The sequence below is a fragment of the Phalacrocorax aristotelis genome, chromosome 10 (assembly GCF_949628215.1).
Source record: "Phalacrocorax aristotelis chromosome 10, bGulAri2.1, whole genome shotgun sequence".
Lineage (NCBI taxonomy): Eukaryota > Metazoa > Chordata > Aves > Suliformes > Phalacrocoracidae > Phalacrocorax > Phalacrocorax aristotelis.
The window spans coordinates 12,905,646-12,926,875 of record NC_134285.1 but is presented as its reverse complement, the minus strand read 5'-3'; the positions used below and the strand labels follow the sequence as shown (position 1 = coordinate 12,926,875).

General features: G+C 38.6%; 1 protein-coding gene and 1 long non-coding RNA gene across 2 annotated transcripts in view; one reads left to right on the top strand and one right to left on the bottom strand.

Annotated features, from left to right (window-relative positions):
- Positions 1-20,495, bottom strand: part of TEKT5 (tektin 5) — a 28,258-nt gene extending 7,763 nt beyond the window's left edge. The window contains exons 1-5 of the mRNA XM_075105313.1: positions 19,920-20,495; positions 18,611-18,694; positions 17,181-17,251; positions 15,349-15,492; positions 11,922-12,144 (exon numbers count right to left, since the gene is read on the bottom strand). Of these exons, the coding sequence (XP_074961414.1) occupies positions 11,922-12,144; positions 15,349-15,492; positions 17,181-17,251; positions 18,611-18,694; positions 19,920-20,480 (1,083 nt within the window). The 5' untranslated portion in view covers positions 20,481-20,495. The remainder of the gene's footprint in view (positions 1-11,921; positions 12,145-15,348; positions 15,493-17,180; positions 17,252-18,610; positions 18,695-19,919) is intronic.
- Positions 1-21,230, top strand: part of LOC142062637 (uncharacterized) — a 94,885-nt gene that overhangs the window by 70,854 nt on the left and 2,801 nt on the right. The window contains exon 4 of the long non-coding RNA XR_012662518.1: positions 14,168-14,232. This is a non-coding gene — a long non-coding RNA (uncharacterized LOC142062637). The remainder of the gene's footprint in view (positions 1-14,167; positions 14,233-21,230) is intronic.

The window sequence follows — 21,230 nt, the reverse complement described above, 5'->3', positions numbered from 1 at the left end:
TATTACACAAGGATTGCATATAGCAAACCATGGCCGCTCCAGTACTATGTGACAATACTTCTGTAATGGTTGAGTGCCCTTTACTCTTTCCCTCTGCTTGTGTGAAAAAATAAATTACACATTGGATGGTTTTTTAAGATGCAGAAGGAACAAGCTGATTCTAGTACAGACAACACGGAACAGATTGTCCATGTATAAACTGTCCTCAGCCTCTTGGAAAGGCCATTTTCATTAAGCTCAGCTAGCAGACAGAACTTTAGAAGAGTGGTTTTCTGAACTCACACTTTTCTCAAATCGTCTTCTGATGCATTCATATGTAGCCACAGGCAAGTACAACCGCCAGACCACAAACCCATGTATTTCAAATTCAGTAGTAACATTTCAAATGCATGAATATTGGTAATCTTCAAACCTGAGGTTTGTTTCCTTTCCTTTGCAGCACTTATTGCCCCCTGTACACATAGCAAATGCATAGGTGTTCCCCTAATGACACAGAAGCAGGAGACTGTATTGTCTTCTCTTTTTACAATACTAAGCCATGTGTGCACTTCCCCCATAAATAATGGCATGTAACTGACATAGGACAATAGTAGTCTTGTATCTAGAAGTGACTCAAAGTATTTAAAGCTTGCACAACCCACAAATTCACATAATGTTAATGCTCAGAAAGGGCAAGCTCCAAAGTCTAAATAGAAAATGTTTCTCTTTATTGAGAATCCAGTAGTTCATTAGTCATGAAAAGAGAGCTTTCATCTAAAAGTCTCTGAAAAATCAGTTTTATTTCCAACCCTTATAACACTTTGTGTCAGCACAATGTGCATTAACCACACTCTTGTGCCACATGACTTCACTAGGTGCTCTGGTGTCCTGCTTGTAAAGGTAGGAGTAGTCTGCAAGTATATCATGTACAACTAAGGCAATTGATTAGTGCTACTGAGCAAACCCTTTATCATTCACTAAAGAAAAATGTTGTTTAGACCTGCCTGTGAATTCAAAATTCAAACGTGAAATTATGCATCCACCTTTAAGTCCTGCTTGGCTGGACTTGCATTGGACTTGCTTGTAAGTGGATGTGGTTTAGGTTCATTGTATGTTCTCAAATATTTCCTCTTTTTTTTTTTTTTTAAAGCACTGTTATTTAAGACATACAAAGGAAAATGGCCTCAGGGGAACCATCTTCAATGCATCGCGGAAGATTTGTACAAACAGTTTTCAATTACTCATTCTAGCCACACATTGGATAAAATGATTTAGATAATTTACTATACATAAAGGGATTGGTGGGGAGGATCACCAGATTGTGTTGCACCAGGCTACGTCATTTCTGGATGACCTCCAAAGGCAGGAAGCAAAAACAACAAATGCTAGGCAGCGTGTTGCTAAGAGAGCATGGTGAGGCATTGGCTTAGGCAGCTGCCCATCCTGAAACTTTCCCTTCCACGACATGAGTAAAGTTTTGTGCTGCAGCATTCTTGAGGGCTTGTAGAAAACTGTGCTCCCACTGTTCTCTCACTTCACCGAGGCCAAAATTTTTATAGGCTGGATACAGTAAGACCAAGAGAAAGAGCCACTGAAGTCACATATATTTCATCGTGAAATCAGGGTAGTCTTATATACAACATAAGCATTTTTAAAGTGCTACATTCTGACAGTCGTCCTTGTTTCTTTATTTTTTCCAAGGTTTGCTCAATGTTTAATATCTGAATGCAAAAAGCAGCAGCCCAGTAATATGCTGGCAGGAACATTCTTGTGCCTCCTCATTTTGTAAATTTCTTTAATATTTTGCCTCTTAGTTTTTTAAACTTTTTGTCATCCATGTTTCCATATTTCATCCGAATTACTTTGTAAAAGTTATATTTGTTGAGGTTATCATACTTAATTGAATAAATAATGTAATTGTGACTAATTTCACAATTAGTTTTAAAGTAAAACTATGATATCTTGCAATCTTTGGATTACAAGTATAACCCAGATCTCAAATCTTAAGTTAATTTGGACCTGACAGTTTTTACTGTCATGTCACAGACAAGTTCTTAATAGAGATTACCATGTCCCTTCCTCTTGTTGTTTCTAGGGTTTGTTCTTTTGAAGCTTAATTGCAGGTCACTGTTTTATGATTTATCAAGCTTTGTTTTGCTTTTAATCAGATAGTGAGGAATAGTCTAGGAATCTTTTTAGAAAAAAAGAAAAACGCATTTAAAAGAAAAAATCACACTCAACAAAATGTGACATCAGCAGATAATGCATTCAGAGAGTTTAACTGTGTTGAAGCAGAGTTACAATCATTCTGAGCAGTAACTTTCGTATATTTGTTGGGTATACTTATATGGAGTGACTGAGTTTCATAGTTAAGAGAAGGAGCGGTTCAGTTTGCACCCAGGGAAAATATCTTGAAACTGATGCATTGCTCAATTCATCAAGTGTATCAGGAGTGGAGACGTTGGCTCGGATTTGGGAATGTTGCTAGCTTTTATGTATAAAGCTTTATAACAATATATATACAGTCAACAGACCTGAAAGCTAAAGCTTACTGTAAGTTCTAGGCATGTCAAAGGATTCCTACAAAATCCCCAAAATTTTCTTTATAAAACTGTCTTAAACATGACAGTTTCACAGAAAAGAAGAAACTATCAGATTGTAAATACTGTATTTTTAAAACAACAAAGACTTTAAATATACATCTGGACTTTTAATCTGTGTACTTACAGAGATTGCTCAATTCAGCATAGATTGAAACAGGGGACTCTGGGCCTTTCATTAGGTTGGTATAAGAGTTTAGAATCTTACAAAAATCTTCCTTCCACTGAATTTCAGCATGCATTTTTTACTGCAATCTCTGAAAATAATCTAATAAATCTCACATTTATATGCAGTCAGTTTCTAGTTAATTTTTCCACTGGTCCTAAAAATATACAAGATGTTTATTTTAAAACAGCTTTACTAAAATTAAAAGGAGAGAAAAACATGGGATCATTTAACTTTGCCTGGATTTTCTAAAATATTTTCAAAATAACAGAGGAAACAATAACTATACACAAGGGAATGCTTAAGTCTTTGCATATCTCCTCGCTATGCTTTTAACTATCAAAGAACAAGAATAAGCCTCTGATTTCTATTGTATTTGTCCTCCATTTTATACTGTAACATGTTTTCAGATGCTGCAGGACCAGCAATTTTAGAAAGCATCACCATTTAGGAGAACAAAATCAAGTGCTATGTTATTAACATATTTTTGCTAAACCTGCTCGAAAGAACAATAAAACAGGCGATTTGGGCCTTGTGCATGCTCTGTTTTGTCTCAGGTTACCTCATGTTAGAGAAAGGTATACAACCCTTTAATAGAAAGATGTCTCTAGAAAGAGATGGTGCCAGAGAGAAACCGCTATGGCTCACACAGCTGTTCTATCGTACTGTTACTTCTCAGAAGTGAGATTCTTTCTAGTCATTAATAAAATTTCAACGTAGTCATGGAAAGCTAAATTTGCCCTGATGATACAGTCAATGCAATGCATTTGTCTCATGACTCTTTGGAGCCTGAAAACGTTTCTTTTCTAGACAAGCTACCACATATGTCCGTCTCTGTTTCCTGCAAGACAGCCCTTTCTGACAATAAGGAACAGTTTTATAAATATGTATGAGCACTGCTGCCTTGAACTAAATCCTGTTTCCTTTGCAAAGTGTATATGAATTGCCTGGGTGCAGATGGGTTGCAGGGGAGGGAGCAGTAATAGTAGCAACCACCTCAGTTTCTCACACGTAAATGTGGTGGCAGAAGGAAGTTATCTTCTATATCAATGCCAGCAAAGTCTGACATCCGTTCAATCCAGGCTGCCTTTACTTAGCAGATGTGTGTCCCTCAGCGTGAGAAGAGATTTCTGGTATTTTGCAAATAAAGACACTTGGATTCATGACAACCTGAACACATCCTGACGTGCAATGCCTGTCACTTGATTATGATAACTCTAGCCTTCCTCATTTCGTGTTCCCCCTAGGCTAATCGATGAAGTGGAGCATTGCTGCATGGCATGCTGAGGAGTCAGGCTTCTCCTACACGGTTTCTCCGTTTGCCTGTAGTTTGTACTCTGATGTAGTCTATGCAAGTCTTTATGATTTCTTGAGAATCTCTCTTAGGAGAGAGAAATCTGGTTTTGCCTTCAAGTGTAATTTCACTTGGTTTGTAGGTAAAAGTCTATTCCTAGCTTAAATAACTATTTCCTCTTTCAAACAGGTTTTCCAGGCAAGTTCATGTTGCCCACACCAACCAGCCCACACCTTCCCAACTGCTTCTGAGTCAGTGTTCATTAATAATCTGAAAACTTTATTCTCAAACAGGTTCCAGTATTAAATGATAAGATTAACTGTATACCCAGCCACCATGAACAGGCTTGAGAAACTGTAAATAACTGAGATTTTAAGGCATAAAAAGAGGAAGGGGAAAAAGTGATCAACAAAAATATATTAAAACAGTTATGTGAGGATACATTGGGATCTGACATGAAAGCCTTTGTGGGGCAAATGCCACAGGTAAGGACTCCCTCTGCTATTCACATACACCTTCCCGCAGCTCACAACACTGCTGCACCTCTCCTTCATGCTTCTTGCATGGGCACCGCCCATCATATTTTAGTATTTCTTTATGTTCCTGTTCAGAGGAGCAGGCTGTGCCCTTCTCAAGAGGTGTAGGAGGGCTCCTTTCAGAATTTCTCCGATAAGAAGTTTGAAAACTATTTCAGAGGCTGGCAGGCAGTTTCTGGTTTTATTGCCACTGAGGTTTTCCTGGCTTTAGTTCTATGTTTTATGCTTGTTATTAAATTAAGTAGGTTCATCCCTTGAATTAGAAGAAAGTAAATATAAAATGTATTCAATATTTCCTTCTAGCTGCTGTATAAATACACCCAATAGTTACTAAGACAGGAAAGGTTTTTTATTAAATTTATAAATAAATGTAATAAACTTTATTATAAATTAATTTATATGTGTTAATTAATATAATTAATTACCAATTTATAAATAAATTTAATAAAAAATAATAAAAATAAATAAATATAAAATAAAAATAATGTGTGAAGGATGGAAACTCTAAGGCGGCAACTTATTTAAGAGATAGCGTAACTTACTAAAACAAACTTCTATAGGCTCTTCAGGTATTGAGTAAAAATATGCTAGGCAAAAAGGAAAGTGACATTTAATTTCCATCACATATTGATGTAATATACTGCCTCTTTGCACCCCAGGGATGGGGGAAATAAAACCAAAACCAGAGCTGTTTCTAAAAGTACACGTTCTCAGTGAACTGAGTGGAAATGCTCGGAATCATGGCTACTCGCTTATTGGAGCCGGTGGTTATTTTTTCATGGTTTTACTAAACATGTACCTTTTTTTTCTAGCATCTTTTTGATCCCTGTGCTCCTAGGTAGTGGGACAGCAAGGCTTGCAAGAAGGGTGGTGCTGGGCACTGTGCCTCTGGGCATAGAAATACTTCTGAGCACAATACAGGTGTTGGACCTGGCAGAGATAATCTGCTACTTAGGTGTGGTATAAATACTGGACTATGTAAATAGGTCACTTGCTGTCTGGTCTGACTGATTCCCAGAGCTAATGTACGTAAACATCCTCCCCTATTGGCTGTTTCCAGGAGAGTGAAGCCAAGGTAACTATTTATGTTAATATTAACTTTTTGAAAAAGAGATGCAAACATATTAATGAGGGCCTGGCACCAAGATTAAAGGTTTCCCTTCTTTTCCTAAAGATTTGTGTACTTTTACACCAGATGTAAAATATATTTACCATAATGTCTCTTGGCATGAATTTAGTGTTTCTTGAAACATGCTGAAGACAACATACCACCCTCTTCTACATGGAACTGTGTACGCTGTATTTTCTGTTCGCCAGCCTAAAAGATCCAGTCCTAGGGCAGCTCTGAGCCTGACCAGAGTCGTACACTGTGCTTAGACTCACAGAGTATTTGAATCCCCAAATGACCACATGCTCTGTGAGCCCAGTGATGAGGAAACACAGTGGAGCTGTAATACCATCTTTGCTTTGTGATCTAACCCTTGCCAAATATCTAGCTAGGGCTTCTGGGCTTCTTACTCCAGTACCTCATATTTCCAGGGTTCTGATATCCAAATTTTGGATGGACCTTGCATATTTACAACCAAGATTAATCCCATAATTAAGAAAGATAAATTAATTATAGACTTGTGCAGTTGGGACAGAAATGGAAATGGGACATTTTCAGTCTTAGGGTCGGAAAGAAGTCTTAGTTATGCACTAAGTCCGCTCTGCCTGCAGGTCACTAGTTTATCCGATAGAAACTCCTCTTTGTAAGCCAGCACCTGTAGAGAGAGCAGAGCTTTCACGGAGAACAGTGATCTTGATTTTGAGTTCCTGGCGCTAACGAAGTAATCTATCTGTGGTAAGCTGCTGCAGTGATGAATTGCTTTGCTATGAAAATAAGTGCTTATGTTTTCCATCTAGATTTGTCTGGCTTTTTTCTGGCCACTGATTATTCTTTTGGTTTTGTCTTTTGAAGCAAAGTGTCCTCTATTATGATTCTTTTTCCTTCTGTATACTTGTGGATTTAGCAAGGTCTCTGCCCCTACTCCAACTGTTATTTGGATAAGCTAAATAAAGCAGTGTCATCTAGTGCTACTATCATCCTTTTCAGCCTGCTACAGAGAAAGTTGAGGAATGTATTCTATCAACTGCTCGCTTTCCAGTCCTTCAATCATCCTTGCATCTGTGATGACTTCAGGCTTTGGAGTTGCAGTAGGAAATGCTTTATACCACACCCTTGCTCACACATACTCAGTTTGATAGCCACTGTAAAGATGGCAAATTCTCTTAGTCCTCTAAAAGAAAATCAAGCAGAAGTGGGTAGGGAATAACTTTACACAGAAGCTCTACAGTGAACTGGACAGGGACACACATAAGACAGGCTTTTATGGACAGCATTTCCCTTCTGCATTCGATAGTTTCCTGTTCAAAACTATACAAAAGCAATTTAATCCTTTTTTACTGTTCCCCTATGCAAATCACTTCCCAGATTTCTGATAGACTTGAGGTTTGCCCGCCTCACCAGCCACCTTCCCCAAAAGAAGTGGCAGGCAGGAATAGCCAAATAGCAGACAATGAAAATCTGAAGTGAACTCAGACAATTTCCTGAATACATCAATGAAGTAACAGTGAGGGCAGACAGCAGCTGGACTGAGAATGCAGAAAAGCACATGGGAATCCCTGACAACCAAAGCTCTTTGGAAATTTCCCTTGTGTTGACTTGCTTACTCGATCTGAATTTGGAGGCTATTCAGTATTGGGATTCAGACCAAACTCCAAGTAGAATAAAGGGTAAAAACACATCTGATCTGCCCCAAGACAAGACATCTGTAAGTTGCTAAACCATCCTGCTAATGAAATGCAAGTTGTTGTAGGCTTATAGTAAGAAATGTGATGTGACAGGTAAATATATATTATAAAATGATAGCGTGTGAATGTTTTCATTATGTGTGGTGTTTGATGACTAGAAATTGAAGGCATTTTGTCTTGTTTGGACTGTTTTAGACATGAAAAAGAAGTAAAGGCTATGTGCCAAGCAGCTTGAATGTTGGAGTTTGGGAAATTATTTAAGGAGCAAAAATGTGTTTTTTCAAATGTCTACCAGGATATTTGAAAGAGTCTTAGGCACTTATCTTGATTTACCTAGATTGGAAAGTGTGTATAGTTAAACCAAACTAGCTGAAGTCTTTTTCTGAAGACTGTATTTTGTTCATGTGCTTCTAAATATGTGTGAACACTCTATACTGTGAACCTTAGTTAAATTCTATGACAGAACCTCAATCATTTACAACAGGAAAGTTCTTGGAGTCTATTATTCAATTGTATTTCAGTAACTCAAGGTAAATAGTGCAGGAACATGTTAGAAACTGAGGTACAAGTCCAGCAGCAACACTAGAAGCAGACAAAATGCTTATAAAAACAGATGGACTGCTGTACAGTTATTACTCTGAGACTTGTACAGTTTGTAACCTGAAATGGAGACATTATGTCATTGATGGAAAAGGTCATGGCAAAACTCCTGGCAAAATGCTTGATAGAAGTAAAACCAGGATAATTTCATCACATAAATACATTCTGTGTATCTTTTGGTATATAGGACATGCTTGTCTAGACATCAAGGAAGAAAATATCCTGGAAGAAAACTAAACAGAATAATAATGGATCACTGTTTTTCTTTATATTTTGTTTATATGAAAAATACAAATTTGGTGGTACTTAGGAGAAGGAAGCGCTGGAAGGACTGCTGTAGATAGTTCATACAGAGACTTCGATAACATAACTGTTATCAACTAGTATATCAACCCAGCAACCTTCTCCTGAACAGCAGTCCTGTGAAGGGCTGCTGCTGGCAACAGCACCCAGGAAAGGAGGTATGTGATGCAATATGCGCAAATGCCTACTAAGGGGCAAATCCTAGCTCTTTAGAAGTAACTGGTATAGTAAACTGCACATGGAATTCCTTAGCTTGCCTGGGTGAATTCAGAACTAACTAAACAAACCTTGTTCATTCCTGTATTTTTATTCCTGTTTATTGTTTTCTAAGCAATAAATTAATAGCACTATGCTCACATAATCTCACATGTGATATAAGGCTGTCGTCAAGAAAGGGAAAGAAAGGCAGGAAGAAAAAGGCCCTGTACCATTTGATTACAGTAATACAAGAACGTTCCAATAGATCGTTAGCAGAGCAATGCCCGTGTTCCTTTTGGAGGTGGATTTCCCTAAACAAGTCTGAAGCAATGACTTTCTTGCACAGAAAGTCAGGACTGTAAATGTGTGGCCATAAAGCCATTACACATATAGGCAGTACAAACTGAATACAAAAACAGTTCAGGCCAGGAGAAACATTTTAAGTACATATATGACAAACGCTAACCATAGCATTCAGCATAATTACCACCACAATATCAATGACAGAAACTAGTAGAGCACACTGGTTCCAGAGTTTAAGTCTAATTAGATGAGTTTTTACAAAAAGCTTAGTTCCAAAGGAAAATTAAATTTTTCCAGGGCCAATAGAGTAAATCTACAATGCAAGACACACTGTTCCACCTGGTGCTCTATGTTTCTAAAGAACATACAGTGGACCACAAGCTGAGGTATTAGGTGTTTGGCTTGTAAATTTAACCAGCCATTCTTTTATGTGCAAGTGACATAAACAGAAGAAAATGTGCTATTTCAACATAGGATTATTTTTAGCTCATCACGATATTCACACTATTTACTCTTTTATGTATTTTTGATTCTTTTTCAGGGTACTGATCTTAGAAACGAATGGCTGCAGGAGGTTCCCTGTAGGGTTTTTTTTTTTTTTGTCTGGAAGAGATTTTGCTGTTTCACAAATCAGAAAAGTATTTTTCATTCCGAAATGGGCTCCAGACCTCATTAAACTAATAGTTTTTCCTGGTTCCAAGATAGCAAATCTTTTCCATGCTCATTTTCCTCTTGTTTTATGGTGCTGGCCTGCATAGCTGAAAAAATAATTTGGTAGAGAGGAAGATGTCTCTGGGAGTGGCATTCGCTGCTTGAGAAGTCAGTGCAAAAATAGCCCTTGAAAGATTTACTCATTTTTTTAAACACAGAAAATGAAACTGTTGCATTCATTGTCTAATTGTTATTAGATGTGAAGGGAAGAGGAGCTGTAGTAGCTGCATTTGACTATAATCACATCCCAGTGGGAGAACAGAAGTGTGGTAGAATTTAAGAGACAGCCATTGGTGTCTTATTAAAGCATATCCTAGCAATATTTTTTTCTCCAATTATTGCAGACTATACTGCAAGCCTGGAGAAAGAAGAAAGGGTACTCTTTTATCCTTACCTATAGATAACTGTTAAGCGGGTACTCACTCCTTACTCATTTCTGCCCTCACTTGCCTTCTCCTTCCTCCTGTCCTTCTAAGGTATGGTTGTCAGCATGAGAATTAACAGGGCTTCTACCATATAACTTCACCCACATCTTAACCAGTAACGGTTCTGCTCGATAAACCCATTGTGTTTTCCTTTCCTTTGACAACACTGACTAGCCTGAATGACTCCTCACCAGCATATGTGGTTTTCTTTTCCTCTAGCATTTTGTTATTCTGATGAAACTACATTACTATGGAGTTTGTGATGAGTAAAGTATCTCTGCTATGTATGTGGTAACTAGTTACTCTGCAGTAACAGCAACATTAGTTCAGAGAGTGCAATCTTATTTGATACTCTTTTATCTGTGTGTACCATACTAATTATGGTACTAATTATTCTTTATATGAATATGATTAGTCAAGTTTCTCCAGGTAGCTTATTATTGTTATTTAATGGTATAAGAGTATAGGGACATAAATTGTTTTTCCATTATATACCAGTTGTTAGCAGTTATGTCATAGTATCAGCTGCACTCCATGACAAAATCCGTGCTCATATGTTGATATCTCATTATGCACTTTGTAATTCCATACGTGCACTCTGTGCTACCTTACGCTATTACGTTCTTTCATAAAAGGGGTGCTCAAAAGCGTTAGAAAAGGTCAATGGAAAATGTGAAACAAATGTTCATAGATTTAAATCTGTGAGAAACTTAGGTGGATGGCCAATTCAGGGATGAAGTGCTGTAGTTGGCTAGATCATATACAATCTAAACCACACAAAAGCCCACATTCAACATCTTTCATGCTTTATAAGCAGGGGAAAAAATGAAAACATTGATTTATGTGCCGTGACTTCATACATATTTAGCTGGTTAGTTTGCATTTTCCTAAGAGTCCCTAAAAATAAACTGAAAATATTTTAAACTACTTATGGCAAATAGAATGGCAGGAAAACTCTATTGTTTCCAAATGTGCATTGAAACAAATGAGTGAACATGAGGCTCCTCTATAAGACAAAGTGTCTTAAAGGAAGAACTTACTGAGCTCTGACTGAAGTATGAAAGTAACACAGTGAGTCTTGCTAGCTTAACAAGATTCTATCTGTCAGTACAAAGGCAGTACCTCTTGTTAACTAACTTCAGAATATATGTTTCAAAATTCAACTAATGCGCTTCCAACACATCACTTATTTCAGTGAAAACTTACTGAAAAGGCAATACAGGTAGAGATTAATACAGGTCTGTCTCCTTCTGTGCCATTTCTGCTTTGTATAATATGAAGACAAAGGCAGATCAAATATCTGAAAAGTTCACTGTCTGACCCACTCAGAAATATCAGGCTGTCTCCAACCACAACCAGGCCAAAATTCAGGTTAAAGATGCAGATAGGTATTTATCAAAAGGGAGAAGAAAACTTGGAACTTAGGTGTCAAAGGAGGACTAATGACTTCCTGTATGTAAACACTTCAACATTTTAGTTAATTCAGGGGTCTTCCCTTGCTGCTGCAAAATGAAAGTGCAAAAACTTAGTCTTCTCCCTCCTCTAAAACAGACAAATGTGCTGCTGTTTATGGGCCTTTTCATTCGCACACATGCTAAGGTTAGTTCACTGTTTAAAAAAAAAAAGGAGGGAAAAAAAAAAAGAAAAAAGTAATTAATGAAATATTTCTGTATCAGGAAATGGCCAGAGAATATAATCTATAAATATAAAACATAAAAAATATCTTTCCCCACTTTAAACATCTAAGTTGCAAGGGAAAATAATCAGTGTGTGATTATGGACAGATGTTGCATGGTTCATTGCAAAACCTTGTCATCTTGTCAATCTGAGTGTCTTTGAGTGAGGTCTTCCCAAGCTGTATGTCATTCAAATGCACCATCTGAGGACAGGTAACACAGGTATATTTTCTGAGGAGGTGCTTATTCAGGAAGTACATAAACACTGGAGAAGATTTCTATGCCTTTCAGGTACAACTAAGATAACATGCAGCTGCCAACTCCTAGTGAATTTTACCTTGGCCAGTTGTGCTTGGAGTTTGTTCTTTGCATTAGCTACTTCAGCAACACGGTTGTTGAAAGCCAAGTTGGTACTGATGAAATGATTCCACATCTCCTCAGATGTGCTCTCCAGTCCAACCTCTGCATCCTCTCGGAGCTTGACAGAGTTGGCCCTTGCATGTTGAGAGCACCTGATATTGTCTTCACTGAATTTAGCCCATGTTGCAGGAACTGACACACTTGTAAGAAATTTAAAATGAGAAAATTAAAAAACAAAAGCTTAGGCAAGCTATTTTCCATTCAGTGATAATTACACTAAATTACACTAAGCGTTTATCCATTGAACCATGAAAACTGTGTAATCACATTCGATTGTATGGGTTTCATACCCACTTTTTTTTTTTCTTTTTTCCTCTTCAAACCAAAGATTTGGCAACAACGAGTGAAGATTTTGGAGAGCTGTAGCTTCGATGGAGTTTCTATGGCTTGCTTGAATATTGTAGCTGCTAACTAAAGGTCTTAGTGGCCCTGGCATCAACTTCAAAGTAATTAGGTTTATGTTTTGCTGTATAAAGAATGACCTTTTGCATAGTTTTCTTTATTGATGCTTAAAAATAGTTTTTCAGCATCAGGTATGAATGTCACCAACGCAGCTTCTTCCTGTGACTAATAGATTAGGTGATGGTCTGAGTTCATACCTGCTGTATCTCAGCTGAAATTTGACACATTTCTGTGTCAAGGTTCAGAGTGCACGTGGCCTTAGTGGATTATTAGATTTTTTAGCATGATCTCCTGTATGTTGCACACCATCAAAATAGATTCAAATATTATTTACTTTTGTGAATCCAAACATTTATTCTGGGGAAACCAAGTTGTGTGTCACCAACCAAGAGAGAACATGAGAACCCAACCTAGTTTAGGGAAAATGAGCATGAAACAAAAGGAGAAATGATTGTTACACAGCTCTTCACAGCTGTTACACAGCTGCCATCAGAGCAGCCCTACCTTGTGAGGTATGTATGACCTATATAATAAAGCACGTGGCTCTGACATCATAGTACCCTTCATTATCAGAAAGAATCATAGCAGGAAAATGGGTAAAACACTGACCTAGGTGTAAGGAGAACTGGAATTTTCTCCCAGCCCCAACACTATCCTTCTGTGTCATTTGGATGAATATCTCCATCGTCTTACTTCTATACATTAATACATCCATCTATTAACATGAACTTCTCTGCTTTAATTGTTACAGTTAAATTTAGTAATATCTATGAGACAAGCAGAAATGGCTCTGCTACAGAAAAGCCTATGAATATACAGAGAAAGACAGCCTATAGGGTTCTTGCACTGAAAAATGCCACCCATGAATGTTCCTGCTGCAATGTCCTGTACGTAAACAAACTTTGGGATGCTTGGTTTTGTGTCCAAGCTTCACAGATAGCCTTCATTATCATAATTAACATAATTATGAACATAAATCCCAGGCTCAAGTCTTTCCAAACTGGAGTCCGTGGGGCTCTAAACTTGCAGCCTGAGCCCCTGGCTTGAAAACTGACACAGCATAAGCTACTCTCTTTGGAGTTAAATTCACTGCTTTCTTTAATGCATTGCCTAGCCTACTGGGTGAAGGGAGGAGTGACCTGGAAATATTTAGTGTATTTTATAAAAAGGTAGAGATATTTTACTTGCCGAACTGAAACACCGAGACAAACTTCTGTCTGCATTTAGACTTCTTTCTCCACATAAAACTTCCTTCTAAGGATTATGCCTGTATGTTAACTCTGCAGGGACAGATCACTATTTATTTTCACGTTTACTTCAGATTTTAATTAAACACTGAGAATAAATATTAAGGGATGCAAAAAGAAGTAGTTAATTTTGTCAGTGCTTGTTTTCGCAGGGCCCTTTTATCATATTTTATGAGGTATTTCTCTCTCTCCAACTGAAGAACTGATCTTCCTAAACAATTTGGAATCCCTTAGTGGCACACATTTATTTAGGCAGTTTCAGGTAACCAACATGATACCATAGTAAAGTGCATAAATCAGTGTACTAAACCTGAGTAGACATTACTTACAGATACTGATCCAGGCAATCTCAGTGTACTTTCTGCAGGGTATTTGGCTTTGGGGTTTTCTCCCCTCTATGGTCTGATGGTTATATTCATATTCTCATCAGAAAATTAATTTTCCAAGTAGGCTTCCAACTCGACTATCTGAAATACTTAGTACTTAATCTGTTCTTTAACATTGTTTTTTTCAGACTGTAATTTATCTGGCTGGCTCTATTGAGATGGAAAACACCTGCTCTCTTCCCCAGTGCTGCAGGTATGTTTCAATCTGCCAAATGGTTTCAGGAAAATGTTAATGAAAAATGGCATTTCTTTGGATAATTGTTGTGAGAAAGGAAAAGGGCTGTAAAACTTATCCACATGAATCTGCTTTTTACCAGAGCTGACAAAAATAATTTTATCCATTGCTAATCCTAAAAGTAGGTAGTGTTACTAGAGTCAGCAGAATGCCTGCCAAGTTTCCTTCAGATATGCCCTCATTTCAGTAGTGAATGAAGTGATCTTTTAACGAAAAGCAGAACATAAGTAAATAAATAATACTGATTTTTTTTCTCCTTCCAACAAGACATAGTCGTTATCATTTGAAATTGCGGAGCACATTTACCATTCAAATATCACTATGTTAAAGAGTGATAATAGAACTAACAAGTCATTAGCACAAAAACACTGCCCTCTATTGCAAGCTGATTTTCTTCTGCTATTGCTTTTGGATTGCACGCAGGTCTCGATGAGGCCACTACTAATAAACAGTTTTAAAACTGTGTACAATTGGGAAATTTTAGTTCAGTAATTTTAGTTCAGTCTGTAATGCTAAAGCTGAGCCAAATCTTTTTGATCATCCTGTTTAATACATATCGTTGCATAGCTTGATGGCCTAATTTCCAAATAACCCAAGCTATTTTTACAGAAAATATATATAATCCTTGGTGTACATTTGCATGCTCTTTACCAGATAGCACTTAAGTACACACCTTAGCTGAATTTTAATTTGACTGGATGTGGTTTTGAACCCTAAGGCCACAAAACAGTGTAATTCAAAACCAAAGGGAGATGTCTGCAGAAAGGAGTTTGAGGGCAAGGAGTCACCGGCAACACAGCTATAAATGATCATCCTTGCTGAAAAACACAGCTCACTGCACATCAGTGCTGTAGGTGCTGGAGACTGCCAGCTTCTGCCTGACCTCCAACAATGGCAGCTGTTAGGTAGCAGGGAGTAATTCGGGATGATGGAGGGTTCCACACCAAGGAAAGACTGGACCATTTCTTTCTATATCACTTCTCAAAGATAAAGCTAGGACTTGTGCTGTAATCGGGCTCTTATTTACAGCAGGGAGCAGGGAAAGAGAAGGCTACAACAGCAACTCATACTCACGTCCCATCTGCTTTCTCCACTCCATGGTAAAAGCTGATGCTGTCCGATGTGTTCCTCAGGTTAAAGCACATCTCATCAATAAAATGGGCTGAGTTTTTGTCAGAAAGATCCTTCTCCAGGGCATGCTGTACATCTCTGTTGATGCTGTAAAGAGGAAAGAATTACCTTAATCTGAACCGCCTTTAATGCTGTTGTGCTAAACAGCTAATTGCTTTCATTAGCTTCCTACTGTGCTTCATTTTACAGTTTGTTGGCATTTACAGTGGCTTGAAAATGCTTGGTGCTGTAATTTAGCTAGAGGGAGCTGCTGTAACATTCATCCCTTTTAGGCGCTAGCAAATAGTCCTCACTGCATTTCACTCACTGCGTTTAAAAATGTTTGTCATTCTGACAACAGACAACCACAAGGGTGAAAAACAACAGGTAGTTCTGTGGCATGAAGGAAAGACTCAGAGCAAAAGGGAGGACGTTTTCAGTGATAACCTTCATGCTAGCAAAGCTGTGGGACAGAAAAGTGCAGACCAGAGTTGTGGTTTCCCATCTCTCCTGATCTGGGGGACGAGTTCAATTAGCATAATTCAAAATGCACATCACTGGAAGATCCGTTTAAATATTTCTGCATATCTTGATCATGCAGAGTGAATAATTTTGGTCCATCTCTCCTTTCTTAGCCACAAGGAATTCTGAAGTAACTTAATCTTCTTCGGCTTTTCCGAAAGTGGGGGAGGCCTGGCAGACCTTGGGCAGGAATGGGAGTAATATGGATGAAGAAAGAGTCAAAGTCTTGCTTTCCAGTGCATCAGGGAGACAGCAAACATATTGACATTTTTTGCAAATATTGCTGTTTCCATGATGTAATTGTCAGCTGGCATTACTATCAGTCTGCCTGATGCGGTGACAGAACTGAGTCAAAGGTAGCCAGAAATGCAGCCTAAAGAGCTAGGCAGAGTTCATGACACCAAATATGAACTCAGCTTTTGTCTGATCATATACCCAATATATTACAGTGGTGGGATGAACTGCAGAAATTCATCTAACCTGAGTGATGTGAGTCCTGAGTGCCATTAATAAAAGCAATTATTTCTAAAACCTACCTATGTCTTTTTCCCCTACAATGTATTAATCAAGAACTGTACAATTTTATCTTCCTTGTGAGTACTTGAACTGTTTCTTTTGAGAATCATGTCATGTCATACAAACATGACTTTTAAAATGTGTCAGTTCTGTGTAGCTAACAGCACACTGTATTCAGAGTAGTTTTACCTAATTAAATTATAAGACTTAAATATCATTTGCATTTACTAGGATATCTGTGTACTCTCAAAGAAATAAAATAAATTCCAAAGCCTCCCATAATAAAAGCATATATAAATATACATTAAAATAATTTAAGTCCATTCCATCATTCCATAACTCATCTCATACCTTATGGTGTGCTTAGATTCCTGCTTCTTTTGTCAATAATAATTTTCCTTTTAATTCAGTTTTGCAATTAAAAAAACCAACCCTTTGAACTTCACTCCAATGTGCCACATAGCAACAGTGGCACAACTAAGCTATAATTTTGGTGCCGCTAATTTTAATGAAGGGTTTCAGATTAAATATTACTTTGAAAAAATGAGTCACAGTCATCTTTAATTGTCAGTATTGCTCTTCTGCAGTTTAACACACAAATTCTACCATTGGTAAGAATTACAAGTGGAGGGCAATAAGCATCTAACAGGCTAAGTCTCTGATTTTGCTTTTGCTATTTTCAGTCTGTCAGTAGATACTAGCCAACACTGACTTCAGCTTTGCTATCTTTAAAACAGGAATTAAATAGAAAGACTTACCCCAACTGTTGACTGATTTTCTGTGCAAGTTTGGTCAATATTTCTTGGCAGTCCTTGAATAAATCAACCTCCTACAGTGGAAAATATACAGTGTCAGTGCTTTCATCAAACTTCCTTTGTTTTAGTGAATTTACCTTTTTTATTCAGCATTCTAGATGTTGCAACTATCCCACGTCTCAAATGCAGTGTAGGTCAAGAAAGGATGTGTTTTGTACCATCTCTTCTGCAGTGCTACAAACTTGTGTCTTTTGACTCAGTTTTGTATGGCTTTTTATATTATTCAAACATGTTAGCACATTTTATTGGATGGACTCATTCTAATAAACATAAATTAAAATTTTGCTTGGCATAATGAAAATAATTGAAACATGAACCTTAATCCATTAAACTATCCTCTCTAACTACTGCATTTTTCTAGAACGAGGCAAACACTTTGCTAAGAGTGGGGTAGGTTGAAAATATATCTCATTTCAGAAACAGGCTCCCTAAGGAAGTATATTGTAATATTCTTCACAACTATAAATATTAGTCAAAGAAATTCAAAGCCAGGTTCCACTCAGCTTAAAATAATAAAAAATACTCAAACCAACCACACTGAAAACTCTGCAAACACAGTAATTATGGGCCCTCAGTGTTATGGTGTTCCAGCCTCTCTCCTTTTTAAAAAACTCTGGTTTAGCCCACTCTATGATTCTATGATTTCATCCTACCCTGAATTCTCTGGCTAAATTAAGTGCTGAAATACTTAAGCTAATACATATTAGCTCCTCGATTTGCCATTAAAACTCTCAAACTCCAGGTTGCAGGCTGTAGGCTCTGAACAAGCATCTTGGTTATCCAAGTGGTCTGTACATCCTTCTGTAATCTATTAATCCAGAAAAGTGCTTGAAGCAATGCCATTGTCCTATAATGTTCTTTCCTAGTATTTTTGTTCTCATACACATCCAGTGTAACTTCTTTCAAATATGTTAGCAAAATGTTATTGAATTTCTTTTATTTAAAAGATTTAGCAATCACTGCTATCCATCTCATTTTCTTCACTCAGAAACGCTATATGTACAGCAAGGCAGAAGACCAGCATTCTATACTGTAAGCCCTAAGAACATCTGAGATTTTACAAACCATGGCCCAGAAAACACTCTTGATAAATATTTCTACCTTGTTTCATAGGATCAGGAAATACAGAACTGGACAAGACCTCACAAGGCTTCTAGGCTTCTTCCTTTTGCTTCAGAATGGATGAATGGAACATTAACCATCCCCAATATGTATAGTTTTACCAAATTTCTTCCTCTTTCCTCCCTGCCCCCCCAGGTCTTCCAAATGAATGAAAGGAAGACATTATTGCAATGTTTTTACCCTGATAAATATTTAGTTGGATTTTAGTTTTTTCCACCATCTGAAAAATAAACTAGTAATCCTGATCTTACCTTCATGAGGTTCTTTTCCACATCATCATGAACTAAGTCTATACCCTTCCGCTTCTCACGGTGGTACAAGCATTCTAGAGCAATCTGCAAGCAAACCAAGGAACATTTGCAAAAGGCTCGGTACTGCATTCTGGAGTGAAACCTCGAACCTCACTGAGGGGCCGCTGTGCTGACATGGCAAGTAATGACCATCTGTTGAGGTCTATTATCTGTCTTAAGTGGCTCATTCCTTCTTACCTGTTAATACATACTTTTAAGGATTAGCTGCCACCTTAGCTGCCATTTGATTAGCTGCTTACTAATGTGCAGCAAGACCTACAACTCAACATGCCCAAGCCTGGTTGTAAACTGTGTGGATTAAAACACTGTTGTTCTACATTCACCCATAGCAAAGTCCTTTCATCTCACCTCCCCTCATCCTCCCTTACCCAAAGTCTGGAAGATTCATACCTCTACAAGCGCATGACCGCATAATTACAGTCATTGAACAGGGAATTCTGTTAACCTGCCCCAGCAGGGCAACTTCACTCTTAACATCTCATCCACTTGTTTAGAAATTTACTACTAAATGAAACAGCATTAGCTGGCACAAAGCCTCTCATCAGAAAATCTTCCCTGAATAGAAAGCATCCTCAGCCTGCCACTCTGAATCAGTAGAGATACAGATGACTAAAAAAGTCATTACTGAAAATATTGAATTTTGGTTTTCTGTTTAGACTTGCCTAGGAACAGTTCTGATAGACACGGCTTCCATCAGCCATACTGCAGATGTTTGTGAGAGAACTTTGACTCTGGTTTTTGCATGTTTTGAGTTTTTGCTAACATTGTTCATTGACTCTTACATGACTGGCGTTTTCTGTTGCAATTAATTTGCCTTTAAGATTCTGGAGAACTTCAAAAGGTGACACAAACAATATTCCATCCTAAGTGAAAATTTTATTTTCACCAAGTAATAGCAGAAAATTCAAGGCTAGATAAGAATACTGGGATGTTTCAGCTTAGAGGGCCATCTTCGGCTCTCCTGTAATGTACTGAGCTGACCAGCGAGTACCTGAGGGAGACTCAGCCTCCTGGAGGGTCAAGCAGAAAGGAAGAAAAAGAGGGCACAGGAGTGTCTTGATAGGTTCCTTTGCTGACTTTTATATATAAAGCCCATGGTGGCCAGGTTTCCTTCTTACTGAAGGTAATGTTTCACCAAGATGTCTTGATGGTAACAGTAAAATTCATACTAGTATTCAACAGAGATAAAGCAATTTTCTTTATCCATTCCACAGCAGAGTCGTGAAACAAATAGCTATGTCAAACCTACCTTCAGTGGTCCTTGCATTTCATCTGCAGCACATTCGAGACGCTTTTTTGCTGTTTCCAAGGCTTGGGTCTCTTTCAGCAGACACTCCAACTCATAGATGAGCTCAGATCTCCAGAAATCAATGGTAGAGATCCTCTCTCCCAGATTCTTTCTACTGTCTTGTTGCATCTGATAAGTCAGTTGATCCTTATCTTGCATCAGCCTCATTGAATCAGCGTTCAGTCTACCAGCACAGTACCTGGAGGCTTCAGAGCCTTTTAATTGAACCACGTTTGCATGGTGCCAGTCACGAGTGCTGTAGCGAGCATGCAGGGCAGAGCGTGATGCAGGCAGAATAGTGGGCGGCCGCCCAGTGGGAATAAATGGCTTGTCAGAGGTGGAAGGCACAGAAACCACTTTGTGAAGCAGACTGGGCCTCCAGGAGCTGAGGTGGCGGTAGCCTGGTAGGCAGTAGGACTGATAGGTGTCCTTGGTGGTGCTGGTGGGAGCCAGATCTGGGAACAGGCAGCTCCTCTTCGTGCCACAGTAACTGGCTACCTGCGTGGTCCCCAGAAACTCCATCCTGCACTGGACTCAGGCAGCCGCCCTCAGGCTGTCCAGCATCTGCAGCTGCTCTGAGCAGCCCCCAGGGCTTCTGCCACCCTTCTCGGGGCTGCGCAGTGCCTTGTGACACGGTGGAGGCGTCACAGAGCTCTGAGGGCTGTTCCACCTCACCACTGGGCTGAAACCCACCTGGGTTCCGGCACCCCAAGGGGCCCTCTGTTCCTACCTCCTGTCCTAGGGCACGCTGTTTTTCCCACAAAGCAGCAGTCCTTTCCCCCACAGAGCAGCACTGTGCCTGTTGGGACCCAGAGGTCTAGACACCATATGAGACTATTTGGTTATAGGGCAGAGGGATTTGCCGAAGGGTCACTCTAGGTGGGTCTGTAGGTTTGCCTTCAGTGAGCTTACTTTGAGTGAAACGAAATAAAAGTTTTACTTCAGGGAGGTTCATGTATATCAGTCAGTGGCTGGAGGGAAAGGCAGCAATGGAGACAAGCCTTCTGAACTGAAACACAGACTCTGGGAGGCATCTCTAACGATGGCCTAGTGACCTCTGCAGATGGTTTGGTCCAAATGGACAGAAACAGTATAACTATCTTGGGCTTTGCTCTTCCCCTCAACTGTATTCATTCCATAAAAAGTATAAAAGATGGGAGAGACCTTCCTCTGACAATGATTTTTCTCCTGTTTAAAATGTTGAGTAACTTCTCAGATAACTAACTTTTTTAATTTTTCCTTTCAGCCTTCTGGCCTCTCTGGCAAAAAAAA